Below are 18,180 nucleotides of genomic sequence, written 5' to 3'. Positions count from 1 at the left end.
TGTTGTGTTGCCTGATAGGTAGGTCTCCATCTGGTGACTGAGGTGGTGTGTTGCCTGATAGGTAAGTCTCCATTGCAACTGTTCTCTTTAAAGTCTGTCTTCTATTCCGTTGGTTGCATTTCCATTGCCATCTCTTGCTTCTTTGGTCTCGCTTTGTAAGCTCAGAGATAGATTTTACTTCTCTTTTTTCTTCCAGTATCTCTCCCTGTATTTTTTCAGATGTTCCTGGTATGGTATAGGATAATTTTTTATATTTTGTTTCTGTCTGTGACCTCTGTGCTGTTTTATGTGGTATCTTCTAGTATAGAAAAATACTACTTAAGTTTTCCAATTGTGCACGACTTGGAGCATTTTCTATATTAAAGGAATTCAAAACATGATTAAATAAGTCTAAAGATTCTTTTTTTAAAAGTAATAACATAATGGATTTTTGTCATTTCCACCACTGTTAAGTTCGTGATGGAAATGACACTTCTACTGTTTTTGGAGAAAGATGACAGACTGCTTAGCATGCTTTGGCTCGTATTACAGCTAGCATATAGTTTACACAAAAAAAATCTAAATTCTACCACAAATTAAAGAAATTATAGCCTGTTTGGAAATGACTGACAATAAAAATATTCTCTACACAAGCAATATTTTCCTAGATTTTTCTTCAACTTCTGGACATCACTTCTGGAACAACTGTCTGCTGAAGCCACGTGCTTCAGTGTCGCAATACGTTTCCATGGTAACTAAATGAACATTCTCTTGATTAATGAGTAATTTGCCCTCAGTGGTGGAAATGACACCACTACCAAAGGACAGGTATATTTTGTGTAAATAACAATACAAAGGGCATACTCACAATAAATATTGATATATATTTAATTGACTCTTTCTCTAGAAGATAACATTACATAATGTGAAATTATTTATGTTTTCTCATAGAAAAACATACTAGAAGCTCAAAAGTCTGGGCAGGGACAAGGGCAAAACAGTGAAACTGAGGTATAAAATGCATCTGAAAAGTTGCTAAAATACTTAGAGAGGTGAGTGGTGTTAAAAAAAATCTGGGGTGATTGTAGTGTGAACTTAACATGTAAAGATTAAAAATATAGATTTTAAAATAAAATCCCCCAAATTTACCCCGAGGACATAGCAGTTCCTGTAGTTGCACAATCACCCATCCATCTGTAGTGCGGGCCCCCCCAAAAAATCTGCCCCCCCCCCACAACAAAAAATTCTCAGCACCCTGATTAGGTTACTTCAAAAGTCTCCAGTAGGCTATCTGCACATGTTCATCCACTCCACTCTAATATAATTCCAGCATCCAAAATCCTCAACGGCCATTAGATTAATGGAAAGAGACTTCTGTTACAAAACACAAAAAAGTGGAATGACATTCTGAGTTTTTCTAACCAAGTCTTTGATACTGAGTAGGGAAGTAGGTATTTTATTTTTATCGAGATTGAAAACTCAAACCATGATGATAAGTGCTAAATAGATTATTCAAACCATTTCCTATGCACATTTTGAGTTTTGTGGATATGCACCATACCCTGACAAATTCTGAATCCAGATGTGTCTTTTAGACATTGATGATATTGGGATTATTCCAAATATTACACATGGACATTTCCTTTGGCCGGAAATGCACTAATTCAATATCCTGCTATATGTGACATCCTTTTCCTCTGTTCTTGTTGACAAATACTGACTGTATACAGCCATATGTGTTTTTTCAGCACATTCAAGATAGGAAGCTTTATTGATTCCAGATATGCTAATCTTGGTCCATATGCAGATCTTGATATGCTGAAAACAAGGACAATTTCTGATGCATTTCTGAGTATTCAGCGCGTGCTCAATAATTTGACAGATATGACATCCATATTTTTCTTTCATGCACAAATTATTTTGGGATTCCCTCCGGATATCATACATGGTATGGCCGGATATTGACTCATTAGATATACTGAGATAGGCCTATGTGACCATCTTAATTTCACTATAGATGACAAATACGGACAGTAGGCTAACATAGTATATTTTCTCAGGACATACAATGCATATGCTCATGACTGTGGTCCATATCAGGATCTTGATATGCTAAATTAGGAACATTTCAGATGTGGATTTGAATTGAGGACATGCTCAAATTCAAAAACAGATATTAAATCCATATAATTCTTTCAGACTTTAGCAATCATTTGTGAATTCCCTCTGGATAAAGGCATGCGCAAACCACAACAAATCCAAATAAATGCGCTGTAGCCTAGCAACAAGAATTACACTGCACTGTCATTTTTTTAATTTGGGGCGATAAATGGTGTGGTCAAACTGACAACAGCAGGAACAAAGAAGTGAGAAGCTGTTCAGAAAATAACTCAATAAAGTAAACGCTAAAGTGAGTAGCTAAATTGGTAACTACAATGAAGAACGTTAGCTAATTTAGCCAGCAGCCTGCAGAGCTAGCTAGCTAGACTTGATAGAGGGGTAATGTTAAAAGCTAACTGGTAGCCTAGATAGCTAGCTAACAAATAACAAAATTGCCTTCCCTTCAGGGAAAACATTGTTACCCCTCATAAAGCCTCAAGGTGTCAGCTAACGTTTTAAAACGTTTCGGCGTATTTTGTATTACTGGTTAATATCGGATCTCCGCAGCCGATGTAAGTAAGACCTTTAAACAGGTCAACATTCACAAGGCCGCAGGGCCAGACAGATTACCAGGACATGTACTCCAAGCATGCGCTGACCAACTGGCATGTGTCTTCTCTGACATTTTTAACCTCTCCCTGTTTAAGTCTCTAATACCAACATGTTTCAAGCAGACCACCAAGTCCCTGTGCCCAAGAACACTAAGGTAAGCTGCCTAAATTACTACCGACCCGCAGCACTCACATCTGTAGCCATGAAGTGCTTTGAAAGGCTGGTCATGGCTCACATCAACTCCATTATCCCAGAAACCCTAGACCCACTCCAATTTGCATACGGCCCCAACAGATCCACAGATGATGCAATCTCTATTGCACTGCCCTTTCACACCTGGACAAAAGGAACACCTATGTGAAAATGCTATTCATTGACTACAGCTCAGCGTTCAACACCATAGTGCCCTCAAAGCTCATCACTAAGCTAAGGACCCTGGGACTAAACACCTCCCTCTGCAACTGGATCCTGGACTTCCTGACGGGCCGCCCCCAGGTGGTAAGGTTAGGTAACAGCACATCCGCCACGCTGATCCTCAACACGGGGGCCCCTCGGGGGTGCGTGCTCAGTCCCCTCCTGTACTCCCTGTTCACTCATGACTGCACGGCCAGGCACAACTCCAACACCATCATTAAGTTTGCAGACGACACAACAGTGGTAGGCCTGATCACCGACAATGACGAGACAGCCTATAGGGAGGAGGTCAGAGACCTGGCCGTGTGGTGCCAGGACAACAACCTCTCCCTCAACATGATCAAGACAAAGGAGATAATTGTGGACTACAGGAAAAGGAGGAGAGCACGCCCCCATTCTCATCGACGGGGCTGTAGTGGAGCAGGTTGAGAGCTTCAAGTTCCTTGGTGTCCACATCACCAACAAACTAACATGGTCCAAGCACACCAAGACAGTCATGAAGAGAGCACAACAAAACCTATTCCGCCTCAGGAGACTGAAAAGATTTGGCATGGGTCCTCAGATCCTCAAAAGGTTCTACAGCTGCACCATTGAGAGCATCCTGACAGGTTGCATCACTGCCTGGTATGGCAACTGCTCGTCCACTGACCGCAAGGCACTACAGAGGGTAGTGTGTACGGCCCAGTACATCACTGGAGCCAAACTTCCTGCCATCCAGGACCTCTATACCAGGGGTGTCAGAGGAAGGCCCTAAAAATTGTCAAAGACTCCACCCACCCTAGTCATAGACTGTTCCCTCTGCTATTGCACGGCAAGTGGTAGCGGAGCGCCAAGTCTAGGTCCAAGAGGCTTCTAAACCACTTCTACCCCCAAGCCATAAGACTACTGAACATCTTATCAAATGGCTACCCAGACTATTTTATTTGCATTCCCCCCCCCCCTTTACGCTTATGCTACTCTCTGTTATTATCTATGCATATGTAACAGTGTAGGTTCCGTCCCTCTCTTCGCCCCAACCCGGGCTCGAACCAGGGACACACATCAACAACTGACACCCCACGAAGCATCGTGCCACAAAAGCCGCGGCCCTTGCAACACAAGGGGAAACCCTACTTCAAGTCTCAGAGCGAGTGACGTCACTGATTGAAACGCTATTAGCACACACCACCGCTAACTAACCATTTCACATCCGTTACACTCACCCCCCTTTTCCGCAGTAACCAATGATCCGGGTCAACAGCATCAATGTAACAGTGTAGGTTCCGTCCCTCTCTTCACCCCAACCCGGGCTTGAACCAGGGACCCTTGCACCCATCAACAACTGACACCCACCGAAGCATCGTTACCCATCGCGCCACAAGAGCCACGGCCCTTGCAACGCAAGGGGAAACCCTACTTCAAGTCTCAGAGCGAGTGACGTCACTGATTGAAACCCCCACACATTGACTCTGTATCGGTATCCTCAGTACATAGCCTTGCTATTGTTATTTTACTGCTGCTCTTTAATTATTTGTTACTTTTATTTCTTATTTGTGTTGGTTAACAGCTTGTAAGTAAGCATTTCACTGTAAGGTCTACACCTGTTGTATTCAGCGCATGTGACAAATACAATTTGATTTAATTTTATCAGAATCAAGTCAGTTTGGTAGAAACACACCACTGGTGGGAAAATTAGCAGATTTTAGAATATTCGCATGAAAATCTGTCGCCAATTGGATGGAAACCTAGCTTCTGATTACCATCTAGATGTCACCTTGAAACAAGCATGAACTGCAACAATACCGGGACACAGTAAGTGCATTCGAGCGGATCACTTTTGTCAAGAAGTTACATTTCAAAGTGTGTTGCATTATGGGTATAAGAATTGCCTGACTTGCGACTACATGTTGAATGCATGACCTTTACAACAACCATGTGATCAAAGGTCATGAACTTTCGACTGCAGTCGACTGAACATTTCTGCAGTTGCTCACCAACTGCAACTTGAAGTCGGAACCAAAGCTTGTGGGAGAGACAACCTTCTTCTGTTTTTTGGAAGCAAAAGGCACTACATGCACATTAAATGGTTGATGTCGCCACCTATCATTGGTTATTATGTTTACTGTTTTGGGTGGATGACTATTTAGAGCCTAAATACATCTTTATCCTTACAATCTAATTACATAGGCCTACATTTGATCCACATTTCTAACATAGATAACAGGTGGGATAACCACATATCACAGTCATAGTAAGTGCATTTTTCCTCAATAAAGTAACTATCAGCAAAGTCAGAGCTAGTAAAGGTGAAATTATTTAAGGTACTCTTTGAAGAAGTAGGGTTTCAGATGTTTTTGGAAGATGGGCAGGGACTCTGCTGTCTTAGCTTCAGGGTGAAGCTATTTCCACCATTTGGGTGCCAGGGCAAAGAGCTTGGACTAGGCTGAGCGGGAGCTGCCCTCCTGTAGGGTGAGGGAGAGCCAAGAGACCAGGGGTGGCAGAATGAAGATGCTTGGGTTGGAGTGTAGGCTTTGAGCATAGCCTGAAGGTACTAGGGAGGGCAATTCCTCTTGCTGCTCTGTAGGCAAGTACCATGGTCTTGTAGTGGATGTGAGCTTCGACTGGAAGCCAGTGAAGTGTGTGGAGGAGCGGGGTGACAAACAAAAACTTTGGAAGGTTGAACACCAGGCAGGCTGCAGCATTCTGGATAAGTTTCAGGGTCTTGATGGCACAAGCGAGGAACCCAGCCAACAGTGAGTTGCAGTAGTCCAGACGGGAGATGATAAGTCCCTGGATTAGGACCTGCGCCGCTTCCTGTGTGAGGTAGGGTCGTACTCTACAAATGCTGTAGACAGAACATGAACTTACAAGAGCGAGTCACTGGTTTGACGTTTGCAGAGAGCGACAGGGTGTTGTCCAGGGTCACACCAAGGTTCTTTGCATTCTAGGAGGAGGACACCTTGGAGTTGTCAAACGTGATGGAGAGATCTTGGAGCGGGCAGGTCTTCCCCAGGAGGAAGAGCAGCTCTCTCTTGTCTACCCTGCTGTTTTCTTGTACTTTAATTATGAATAGCTCACCTGAAGCAGTAAGCCCTGTCATCCATGAGGGCTTAATGTTTGATACCAGCTTTATTATATGTCCAGTCTGAAAATAGATTGAATCTGTTAAGCACTTTGTCTGTTCTCAAAGGAAGAATTTAACATTGCATGTGTCATGTTCCTTTTTGCAATGCAGTGTTCCCACTTGTATTTGCTGGGTGACATACAAGGATGCGAGGATATGTTGGCAACTCAACTCAATAAAGGTAAGCTGTCACCCAGCATATACAAGTGGGAACACTGCATTGCAAAAAGGAACATGAAACATGCAATGTTCATTTCTTCCTTTGAGAACAGACAAAGTGCTTAACGGATTCAAAATATCAGATACAAGAATCCAGTCCTAACTTACCTTATCAACCTATCCATGCATAGAGGTTAGCCCTCAGATAAGTCCAGTCTACTCTGAAGCATGAGGTTGGCATCCCTGATCAATAAAACAAAACCAAAAAAATGTGTTATCTTCAGTAGAATTTATTTAGAGAATATACAGTGCATTCGGAAAGTATTCAGACCCCTTCCCTTTTTCCATATTTTGTTACGTTACAGCATTATTCTCAAATGGATTAAATAAAAAAATCCTCATCAATCTACAAACAATACCCCATAATGACAAAGCAAAAACAGGTTTTTAGAATCTTGTGAACATTTATTTTAAAAAAGCAGAAATACCTTATTTACATAAGTAAACCACCTGTGGTAAAATCAATTGATTGGACATGATTTGGAAAGGCACACACCTGTCTATATAAGGTCCCACAGTTGACAATGCATGTCAGAGCAAAAACCAAGCCATGAGGTCAAAGGAATTGTCCGTAGAGCTCTGAAACAGGATTGTGTTGAGGCACAAGTTTTGGAAGAAGTTTGGAACCACCAAGACTTCCTAGAGCTGGCCGCCCAGCCAAACTGAGCAATTGGGGGAGAAGGGCCTTAGTCAGGGAGGTGCCCTAGAACCTGATGGTAACTCTGACAGAGCTCCAGAGTTTCTCTGTGGAGATGGGAGAACCTTCCAGATGGACAACCATCTCTGCAGCACTCCACCAACCAGGCCTTTAGGGTACAGTGGCCAGACGGAAGCCACTCCTCAGTAAAAGGCACATGACAGCCCGCTTGGAGTTTGCCAAAAGGCACCTAAAGGACTCTCAGACCATAATAAACAAGATGCTCTGGTCTGAAGAAAGCAAGATTGAACACTTTGGCCTGCAAGTATCATGTCTGGAGGAAACCAGGCACTGCTCATCACCTGGCCAATACCATCCCTGTGAAGCATTGTGGTGGCAGCATCATGCTGTGGGGATGTTTTTCAGTGGCAGGGACTGAGAGACTAGTCAGGATCGAGGGAAAGATGAATGGAGCAAAGTACAGAGAGATGCTTGATTAAAAACCTGCTCCAGAGCGCTCAGGACCTGGGGTGAAGGTTCAGTAACTGAAAGGATGCTGGATCGAATCACAGAGCTGACAAGGTAAAAATCTGTTGTTCTGCCCTTGAGCAAGGCAGTTAACCCACTGTTTCCTGGGTGCCTATGGTAGCAAAATTACAAGATTATGTTTATGCACCGAATGGTTGTCTTATGCAATAGAGTATGGTTCTTAGAACTCTCTCTTTTACTTCTGATTGAACTGAGAGGAGTTGTTGAAGCTTGGTCTGGCAACTGTTTAAGAGATGGCTTGGTGATAAAAACCAAACAGACACATTCCATTCTATGATTAGTGGTGCATGTGAGACATATGTCTCCGGTTTGATTGGGGTGGCATTGTGTGTGTGACTCGAGATAGAGATAGTAGCCTGAAGGAATAGAACAAATATTTCATTGTTTGTTCTCATCCTTGCATCTGGGAAATAACACCAGAGGCAGATGACCACAGGATAAACCCAAAGTGGCTTCTGGAGCGCCCCAATCTAAATGGGAGGTGTTTGAACCAGCTATGACTGAGCAGTCTTGGCATCAGCTATATAAGGAACAGCATGGTCTGTAAAGGGTAGGCTGCTGGTCTTAATTCTTGCAATAATTAATCGATATTGAATAAAGATGATTGTTTGAAGAAATGACAAAGTCTCATTCACTTCAATAGAATATTTCACCACACACCGATGACGTGGATGTCGATCAAGGCAGCCCCCCGCACCTCTCTGGTTCAGAGGGGTTGGGTTAAATGTGGAAGACACATTTCAGTTGAATGCATTCAGTTGTACAACTGACTAGGTATCCCCCTTTCACCTTCCAACAGGACAACGACCCTAAGCACACAGCCAAGTCAACGTAGGAGTGGCTTCGGGACAAGTCTCTGAATGTCCTTGAGTGGTCCAGTCAGAGCCTGGATGATCATCTCTGGAGTGACTTGAGGTTGAGAGGTCTAACTTAACAAAATGTGGAAAAAGTGAAGGGGTCTGAATACTTTCCAAATGCACTGTATCTCACATTCTCCCACATTTCAGGTTGGCAACACAGGGAACCCAAACATGAGCAAAAAACTGTACTATCAATGCAGAAAGTATTAACCCTTTTTCACAGCAACTATTTCCTTTGATGTTACAGACAAACTAGGACAAAAAGAGTAGCCTGCCTCTGACATTATCAGAAACTTGCCCATACTGGTATATACATTTATCAATATAATACCAATCAACCTCTTGACCTTGGGGGGTTTATTTATTTAATGCATTATAGTGCTATTGTACTATGGTAACGCACAATTAATAAAGATGGTACCATATAATAATTTTTGGTACTATTTAGCATAATTGTGCGTTACTGTGGTAGAATGTATAATGCAGGTTAAAACCATGGTATTTCCATGATCCACATTTATACCATTTTAAAAATGAGGCAATATCATGGTATTATTTAGGTACATGGCAGTACCATCATACTTCAAAGTTAAAACCATGGTTCATGTCCATGATTCAGACTATACCATGGTATAAGTGAAAGTACCATAGTAGTACCATGGTATGAATGAAAGTACCAAAGTAGTCATTTCCATTGGGGGTTTAGGCTGGGTTTCTGTAGGCCTTTAATCACTTTGTGACAACTGCTGATGTAAAAAGGGCTTTATAAATATATTTGATTGATCATCAGGACATTCATTTTTTGGACCAGTGCTTGACTTGGACATGAGCTCACCGGAGCTGAGTACCGGTGTTGTGCCGAAAAGCTCCCCCCTGCCAGATTTCATTATATTTTTTATGTTGGTTTGATTGTGGGGGAGGCACTAGTAATGTCTACAGTTTTCAGTTTGGCTATTTGTTTCAAGTGTATTAGTCTATAAATAAATCTCTTTGACAAAATTCGTCATCTCTCCCATGTCTTATTTGACTAGTAGTTGTTCTGAAAATAATAATAATAATAATAATTTAGGCAGTTAGCCTAGTGGTTAGAGCGTTGGACTAGTAACCAAAAGGTTGCAAGATCAAATCCCCGAGCTGACAAGGTAAAAATCTGTCGTTCTGCCCCTGAACAAGGCATTTAACCCACTGTTCCTAGGCCGTCATTGAAAATAAGAATTTGTTCTTAACTGACTTGCCTAGTTAAATAAAGGTAAAAATAAACATCAGCTGATGTCACAAAGTGCTGTACAGAAACCCAGCCTAAAACCCCAAACAGCAAGCAATGCAGGTGTAGAAGCACGGTGGCTAGGAAAAACTCCCTAGAAAGGACAAAACCTAGGAAGAAACCTAGAGAGGAACCAGGCTATGAGGGGTGGCCAGTCCTCTTCTGGCTGTGCCGGGTGGAGATTATAACAGAACCAAGATGTTCAAATGTTCATAGATGACCAGCAGGGTCAAATAATAATAATCACAGTGGTTGTAACAGGTCAGCACCTCAGGAGTAAATGTCAGTTGGCTTTTCATAGCTGATCATTCAGAGTATCTCTACCGCTCCTGCTGTCTCTAGAGAGTTGAAAACAGCAGGTCTGGGACAGGTAGCACGTCCTGTGAACAGGTCAGGATTCCATAGCCGCAGGCAGAACAGTTGAAACCGGAACAGCAGCACAGCCAGGTGGACTGGGGACAGCAAGGAGTCATCAGGCCAGGTAGTCCTGAGGCATGGTCCTAGGGTTCAGGTCCTCCGAGAGAAAGAGAGCATACTTAAATTCACACAGGACACCGGATAAGACAGGAGAAATACTCCAGATATAACAGACTGACCCTAGCCACCCGACACAAACTACTGCAACATAAATACTGGAGGCTGAGACAGGAGGGCCCTGGAGACACTGTAGCCCCATCCGACGATACCCCCGGACATGGCCAAACAGGCAGGATATAACCCCATCCACTTTCCCAAACACCCCACACCACTATAATGTGTATTGCTTGCCTACATTTTACTCCCTCTTTATGTCCTCCCCCTTCTAATTTCCTTAATTTTGTGGCTAGAGTCAAATACTTTCTGACACACATCAGAGTCAAATACTTTCTATAGAACAAACAAGATAGGCAACCGAAATGAATAATTAATGTACGTGTTATATTAAGAGGGAGTAAAATGCAGGCAAGCAAACATTTCAGAACAACTACTAGTCGAATAAGACATGGGGGCGATGACGAATTTTGGCAAAGAGATTTATTTATAGACTTCTACACATGAAACAAATAGCCAAACTGAAAACTGCAGACATTACTAGTGCCTCCCCGCCATCAAACCGACATGTAAGTCAAATGAAACGCAGCCGAACGTGAACAGAAATCTCAACGAGCAAACAAGTCGCAACAATGAAGAATGGAGTGCGTGCGCGACCAAGCAAGTCGCAGTAATGAAGATTTGAGGGCGTGCGCGTTCACGCGAAAGGGGGGGATTCTGGCAGGGTGAGCTTTTCGACATCTCAAATGTTCTACTGTTTGATCTCCTGTTCCTCTTTTAGAATATTAGTATAGTGCTTAAACTTCATACAGTATGCAGCTAGACAGAAACGGCTTCTCCAATAGAAAATCCCCGATCACACTTGTAGGAGATGTCATTGCGACGTCTGTTAGCTAAACTCGTGCAGAACAGGAAAGAAAATGAAAACGTGTCAGTTTGTCACTTTCACGAGTTCTGAGTAATAACAGGTCAACGTCTTAAGACATTGGCTCGAACCCAAGCTGTGCCTTTAGATTTCGAGAAAATTAACAACTAAGGAATATTTTTTCACTTCGCTCACTGACTTCTCAAACCCCAGCATGGTTTGTTTCGCAAGTGTTCCCGGAAGTCTCGCGGGTTAGAAACGCGGTGCTTTTTAAACTCCTCCCAGTTGTTTCTTCTTTTTTTTACGGAAACGGAAGGGGTGGTACACATGTAAAGTGAAATCTCGAAGCTAGCTCTCGTCTGCCCGAGTTATTACTTTTTCAGTAAACAATTATGGCGGCCGCGGATCCCTGGTCCTCGAGTCATAGCAGGCCCGCTAGCAGAGGAGAGTTCCCGGCTGGTGAGAACAGCAACGAGCGCGATGGCCCGGGAGGAAGTGGCGGAGAGGGAGAATCCGAGCCAGATCGGTCAACATTCGAATGCAACATTTGTTTGGACACAGCAAGGGACGCTGTCATCAGCTTGTGCGGGCACTTGTTCTGGTACGAGCCGTGGTATACTTTCGACCAATCGCGAGTACTAGGGAATGTTGTAGCATTCTAACAGCTTAATAACATACATAGCCAGCGGGCATTGCCTTGTTTACCTGTAGCACATTTCCGTTAGCTAACTTCTATGCAATAACAAGCGGGTTGTTTTGTCGGATCACACCCATCGTCGATGACAAAGGCATGCACAATGTTTGTGTATATGGTTAACAAGCAAGATGGCTAACTTGAAGTCTAGCTAGTAGATGATCTACTAGATAACGTTAATCATGGATGAGTGTTGGTTGGCTGAGTTTCATACATTAGCCAACCTAACCCATCGAAATAAAGTGCATTTGACTGATATGTTCCTCAACTCAACTTTACAACATTGATTCGCACATTTTATTAACATTAACTCAATTTAGCTAGGTAAGTTAGATGGTTGTACGATCTCGCTACCTGGCTTTCGTTGGCTACGTTGCGTTGGTCGTAGCCCTTGAACATGACTTTCAGTTCCATTACACAGTTCAATCGTGCTTCTGCATTTCTTGCTGTTTGGGGTTTTAGACTGGGATTCTGGATAGCACTTTGACATAGGCTGACGTAAGAAAGGCTTTATAAATAAATGCGATTGATTGAAGAGTCATTGGACGAAGGCGTATTCTGTATGGGTTTGTTTTAAGAGCCCAGACGCTCGGTCTGAACATTAACACGAATCGCTTGCCTTACGGTTTTGGAAGCTAAGGACCTTATCATTCATATCAGCGACAAATAATAATAAAAAGGTTTAATTGATACACCTTTTTATAGGGTTCCCACGCGGCCATATTTTCATGTTACAGCGCTTGTTTATGGAAGACAGTGGACTGACTACCTGTGCTAATTAGCGATCTGCGTCTCTGAACACCGTGTTAATTCAAAAAATGGAAGCCAGAAACATGTTGTCACTGAAAACTGTCAGCTGCAACTGTGTGTTTTGCATTTGTGAAATCTTTTTGATGTCATATGAAAGTAAATGGATTTATGTTTCTAGAACTGTACCGCAATTTAGAATCGATAGTCTCAATACCAATATTTGTAGGTAACGTGCCACTCCTTGTCATTGTCACATGACATGGAGTACAGTGAGTGGATTAGCTAAAGAGACTGGTACCCATCCTACCAATTCGCCTTTAAACAGAACATGTAAGGTCCTTGGACTAAGGCTGTTTTACGCAATTATTGGGCTATTCTGGACGTAACCTAGTTGGCTAGCTATCAGCATCTTGCCAAACTCATTATTTTGGAGCTTCATTCATGTCCCCTTTCAGTTGCACCTGTGTGCAAGCTACAGCAACGATGTATCGATCTGACGTTTGCAATGTGACAGTGAATGCCTCGCTTGCGCACACCTGCTTGCTGCATGGAGCTCAGTCAGTGGTTGAGTTTGAGCCTCTGCGTTGGGTTAATAACTATTACACACTCTGCTATAAGCAATGGATAACTTTGGTGACCATCACTCATTCACAAAACAATAATTGAACAGCTTAGATACTAGCCAACATTGACACGTGAGTCATGTATTACAAAAAGCAGACATTGACCTTCAAGGTTCTGCAAAGTTGTTGGCTACAGTTGCATTGTTTGTATTGTAAACATGTATGTAGTTGGTCTCACTGACTCATTCATGTCTTGTTCAGTCACTTCTACGGGTTTCATTTCAGATTAGGGGAGAGTGTGTGGAATTGGTGTCAGAGGTGCTGTCACTATAAAGGAGTAAGAATAGACCCACAGTGTCCACGACAGAAAAGACTCTCTCCAGTACAGTGTGTAATTTACAAAATAGCCTCCAACATTCTACTCAACAAATTGGATGCAGTCTATCACAGTGCCATCTGTTTTGTCACCTAAGCCCATACACTACCCACCACTGCGACCTGTACGCTCTCGTTGGCTGGCCCTCGCTTCATACTCGTCGCTAAACCCACTGGTTCCAGGTCATCTACAAGTCTCTGCTAGGTAAAGCCCCGCCTTATCTCAGCTCACTGGTCACCATAGCAGCACCTACCGGTAGCACACGCTCCAGCAGGTATATCTCACTGGTCACCCCCAAAGCCAATTCTTCCTTTGGCCGCCTCTCCTTCCAGTTCTCTGCTACCATTGACTGGAACAAACTGCAAAAGTCACTAAAGCTGGAGACTCTTACCTCCCTCACTAGCTTTAGCTTTAAGCACCAGCTATCAGAGCAGCTCATAGATCACTGCACCTGTACATAGCTCATCTGTAAATAGCCCATCCAATCTACCTCATCCCCATACTGTATTTATTTATTTTTCTTGCTCCTTTGCACCCTAGTATCTCTAATTGCACATTCATCTTCTGCACATTCTACAATTCCAGTGTTTAATTGCTATATTGTAATTACTTTGCCACCATGGCCTATTTATTGCCTTACCTCCCTTCTCCTACCTCATTTGCACACACTGTATATAGACTTTTTCTACTGTATTATTGATTGTATGTTTGTTTATTCCATGTGTAACTCTGTGTTGTTGTATGTGTCGAACTGCTTTGCTTTATCTTGGCCAGGTCGCAGTTGCAAATGAGAACTTGTTCTCAACTAGCCTACCTGGTGAAATAAAAATAAAATATATATTTTTAAATGAGACTTGATGGAACACACATTCCTGAACTATTCTCAATGAAAAATAGAAATATTTTTTTAAATAAAAAATTGAACTAGCTATTTAATGTACATTAACATTATTCCTCTTTGCATGAATAATCTCGATTTCCTTTAGAAAATGGTGTCCTTTAGTGAGAAATTATTTGGAGATTCATGTCTCACTTATACTAAAGCCCACTTGAATACCCCTATCCCCGTTGAGGGTGAAAGGCTTAAGCTTCCAATAGCTGATATTGAGCCCCCACGTGGGAGATAAGGAGGAAGTCTCCTTCCCTAGAGCCAAAGCCTATATTTGAATGTAACAATATAGCTGGAGAGACCTGTGGAGAGGTAGAGTGGTCACATATTCTGCAGAGCAGACACTCATTTGACGACAGGAGCATCTCAGTAGTCTGAAGAGGCACCTTTCCTCTTCTTCGTCAGCGTTGGCCTAGTTGGAAACAAGCATGTATGGTGGATGCTTACAGAGATTCGTTTTCGCTGACCATATCCACATTTCAAATGTGTAGGAGATGGGAATGCCACTACTTTTGAGATTTATTCTCTATTGTCCTTTATTATGGGAAGGAAAGTCCTCTCTTCCTGGTATAAACATTCTGTTGGTTAATACTAAGCTCCTCTAGACTCTGTGTACATGTTCAGAATTTGACCAGGACAGCGGTTTTCTAAAATTGGAGGATAGAATAAAATGTTACACAGCCCTAAAACTTGAAATCCTGACAGGCTGGTGTTTGAACCAGTTAGCCTGTACTGAACAATGGAAATATATATTTTGATGTTTGACACTTCTCAATAGAGGGCTCATTTCATTGTCGAACCTCCAGTCTTGTCCATGCGCTAAAACATTGCAATGGACTGACGGTGAATAATCATTTGATGTAAAACATCAGTGGGTATCTGAGACTGCATTAGGCTAGATTTCCCTGACAAATAATGTCTAATTTCCATCTATTTTAGCCTACTTAGCGCAGGTAGCTAGACTAGAGTTACACACTTCACCTGTCTCCCACAGATCTAATGTGCAGTCACTGCTTTCTTTCCACTGGTGCCTAAATAAGCTCTTCACCTGACAAAACTCTTAAAACCCTCCCAGAACCATGGTCACTGCCCAGCTCTACAAATGCTGTTTATGCTCCATAGAGCGACAAACCAGTTTCAGAATGCAAACGTATGACACTCTTTTAGCCCATGTGTTGTCACCATAGAAAACGAGTAGAGGCAGCTCCATTTCACCATTGTCTTAGGGGCATTGGATGTTCTCGTCCTTCTATTTCTATGGTTGTCACATTCACGATAGTCCTCTTTGTAACCATGGTTTTTGGAACCAACAATGCCGCGCTGTTACATCTACCATCCTGCTGTCCCACAATGCAGCAATCTGGCCAGCAACGAGGCGCGATGGTGCTAACGAGCGATGACAGGTGGAGCTAATTAAAACTAACGATGGGGAGCCGGGATAATTTGAATCACTCGCATCGTTAAGGTCAGAACAGAGTAACCAGATAGGGGCCTACTGGGAAAACAAGGCAAATATGAATTCCAAAATCTAGCCCACTAACTAGGCCTATGGGAGAATCTCAATTGCATACTCCCTGTGTCCTCTCTTCTTGCCTCAAAGCCAATTGGAGGACAAGGTCAGAGAGGGACCTCTGACTTTCTCATCCATTTTGTTTTGAAAAGGAGACAAGGAGAGAGGAAGCGAGGAGTATGCAATTGAAAATCACCCTGTGTGTCAATTCAGACTCAATTAAGTAGGTCGTTAGGAGGTTCCTCCAAATGTCACCAGGTTTCTAGGTGATGCCATAATACCCTCTTTAACCTTTTTCCTTCTCTCTTTCACAGCTGGCCCTGCCTTCATCAAGTAAGTATTCCATTTTAAAGGTGTTATCTTTAGTTTCACAGTACTGGTAAATATTAGCTACACTTTTCCTACTGGTTGAAACCAGCCCTCAATCCCTGTCCCATGACATGACCTGAGACCAACCTTGGTCAGTCAGCTGATTTAGTGCAGCTTGTTGATAATGTTCTTAATGTCACATTCATTACACCAGTGTTTACTGTGAACCCCCTTTTTTCCTCAAGGTGCTTTAGATTATAGCACAATCTGTACATGCATCGCAACATGATTAGTATTGCATGTCCTTCTCCTTTATTGTCTGAGAATAGGTCAATGTTTTTCTTTCATTAGTTACTGAGCTAACTCTGTTGATAGAAGAGTGTCAACGCTAGTGCCTTGTGTACCCAGCTGTCGTACTTGCTCTATTGCTCAAAACTCTTATATTGCTGACACATAGAAAGTGCAAAGTATAATTTTGAATAATTTTGCCCCTTTATTTGAATAAATCATTCTACTACAGTATATTGATTAGTCCTTTTACATAACACACTACATCCCATAGATCTACCCTGTGTGTTGCACATTGTAGTAAGCCAGTGCATGCCAATAGACTGACAGTATTGAACAGACAGTAAAGTATGGCTTCTGTCTCTCTTTCCCTCCCCTTCTCTGCCGTGCAGTGGTTGGAGACACGGCCCAGCCAACAGCAGTGTCCTGTGTGTAAAGCAGGCATCAGCAGAGAGAAAGTCATCCCCCTCTACGGCAGAGGGAGCTCCAGCCAAGAGGACCCCAGGTACACTGCGTGTGTGTGTGTGAGCGTGCATAGTTGTACACATGTGACACTGAGAAACTGCATTGGTCAACTGGTGTTTCGTCCTGCAGGTTGAAAACCCCGCCTCGACCTCAGGGACAGAGAACGGAGCCAGAGAGCAGAGGGGTGAGGCCTTTCCTTCATCACTTACATTTGAATAGGTTTAATTGGACATTTATTACATGGTTCTTTGTGTGTTCACTCTATTTGTAATGAGTGACCACTATTCTGTTCTTTCCTCTTCTTGCAGCCCTTCCAGGGGTTTGGGGACACTGGCTTCCACATGTCCTTTGGGATCGGTGCATTCCCATTCGGCTTCTTCACCACAGTCTTCAACACCAATGACCCCTACCACAGAGCAGGTACGCGCGTGCGCACGCACACACAAACAAGACACCCACACAACCATAATGTATCCCTTGACAGCTATTGGCTGATCATTGCAATGTTATTACTGTTCCCCCAGACGCATACGCAGCCGATCACCAAGGCAACCCCGACAACGGCAACAACTGGCAGGACTCTCTCTTCCTGTTCGTGGCCATCTTCTTGTTCTTCTGGCTGTTGACTGTGTGAGGGAGAAGATGGATAGAAGGTGGAAAAGGAGAGGTGTAGGGATGGGGAGTTATTTATATATATATATATATAAATAAAAATAAGCTCACACACACATCAAAGCATCAGGAACGACCGACTTTCTTGCTCAGTAGTGACTGGGAGAATTTAGACTAGATGGGTGGTGGTGGGATGACTGTCAGTTTACTCTTAGCAAGCGATATCTAACTCGGCAAACAAACGAGTCAAATATTTGTGTATTCCCCCCCCCAAATGATTTACGAGATTCATTTCGATAGGAAGAGTACACTAAGGCACCACTCTGGTGGTGGATGATACACAAACGTGAGGGTGAGTGAAGCGAAGTCAATCTATCGACCTTTCTCTGCATTTGTACATAAATGCACCACACACACAGTGGATACCCGGGTTGAGGCGTGGGGGCTGACTTTTTAGGGATTAGACTGGTGTATAGACTGGAATCAGTGTTGCGAGAAATGGTTGGATTGAGTTAATTGTAAATTAGGGGAGTATGACAATGATAACTTTAAGTAACTTTACCACAAGACCTATGTAATGTGGTTAACATA

The 18,180-nt window shown here is 42.9% G+C and overlaps 1 protein-coding gene across 1 annotated transcript; it reads left to right on the top strand.

Moving 5' to 3' along the window:
* The first annotated feature begins 11,419 nt into the window (after positions 1 to 11,419).
* On the top strand, positions 11,420 to 18,180 carry LOC115176007 (E3 ubiquitin-protein ligase RNF5). Its single transcript, XM_029735722.1, has 6 exons — positions 11,420 to 11,734; positions 16,230 to 16,248; positions 16,905 to 17,017; positions 17,107 to 17,161; positions 17,286 to 17,397; positions 17,502 to 18,180. The coding sequence occupies exons 1-6, from the start codon at positions 11,526 to 11,528 to the stop codon at positions 17,609 to 17,611; spliced, it is 618 nt and encodes a 205-aa protein (XP_029591582.1). The 5' UTR covers positions 11,420 to 11,525; the 3' UTR covers positions 17,612 to 18,180.

Source organism: Salmo trutta, chromosome 36, assembly GCF_901001165.1.
Source record: "Salmo trutta chromosome 36, fSalTru1.1, whole genome shotgun sequence".
In the NCBI taxonomy this organism is placed as follows: domain Eukaryota; kingdom Metazoa; phylum Chordata; class Actinopteri; order Salmoniformes; family Salmonidae; genus Salmo; species Salmo trutta.
This window is presented reverse-complemented; position numbering and strand designations above follow the sequence as displayed.

What these genes read in the sequence shown, in the direction of transcription:
- LOC115176007 (XM_029735722.1), top strand. Translation starts at nt 11,526, where the DNA reads ATGGCGGCCGCGGATCCCTGGTCCTCGAGTCATAGCAGGCCCGCTAGC. An exon ending in CGGAGCCAGAGAGCAGAGGG is followed by an intron (nt 17,162 to 17,285) that starts GTGAGGCCTTTC and finishes CTCTTCTTGCAG; the next exon opens with CCCTTCCAGGGGTTTGGGGA. An exon ending in TGACCCCTACCACAGAGCAG is followed by an intron (nt 17,398 to 17,501) that starts GTACGCGCGTGC and finishes CTGTTCCCCCAG; the next exon opens with ACGCATACGCAGCCGATCAC.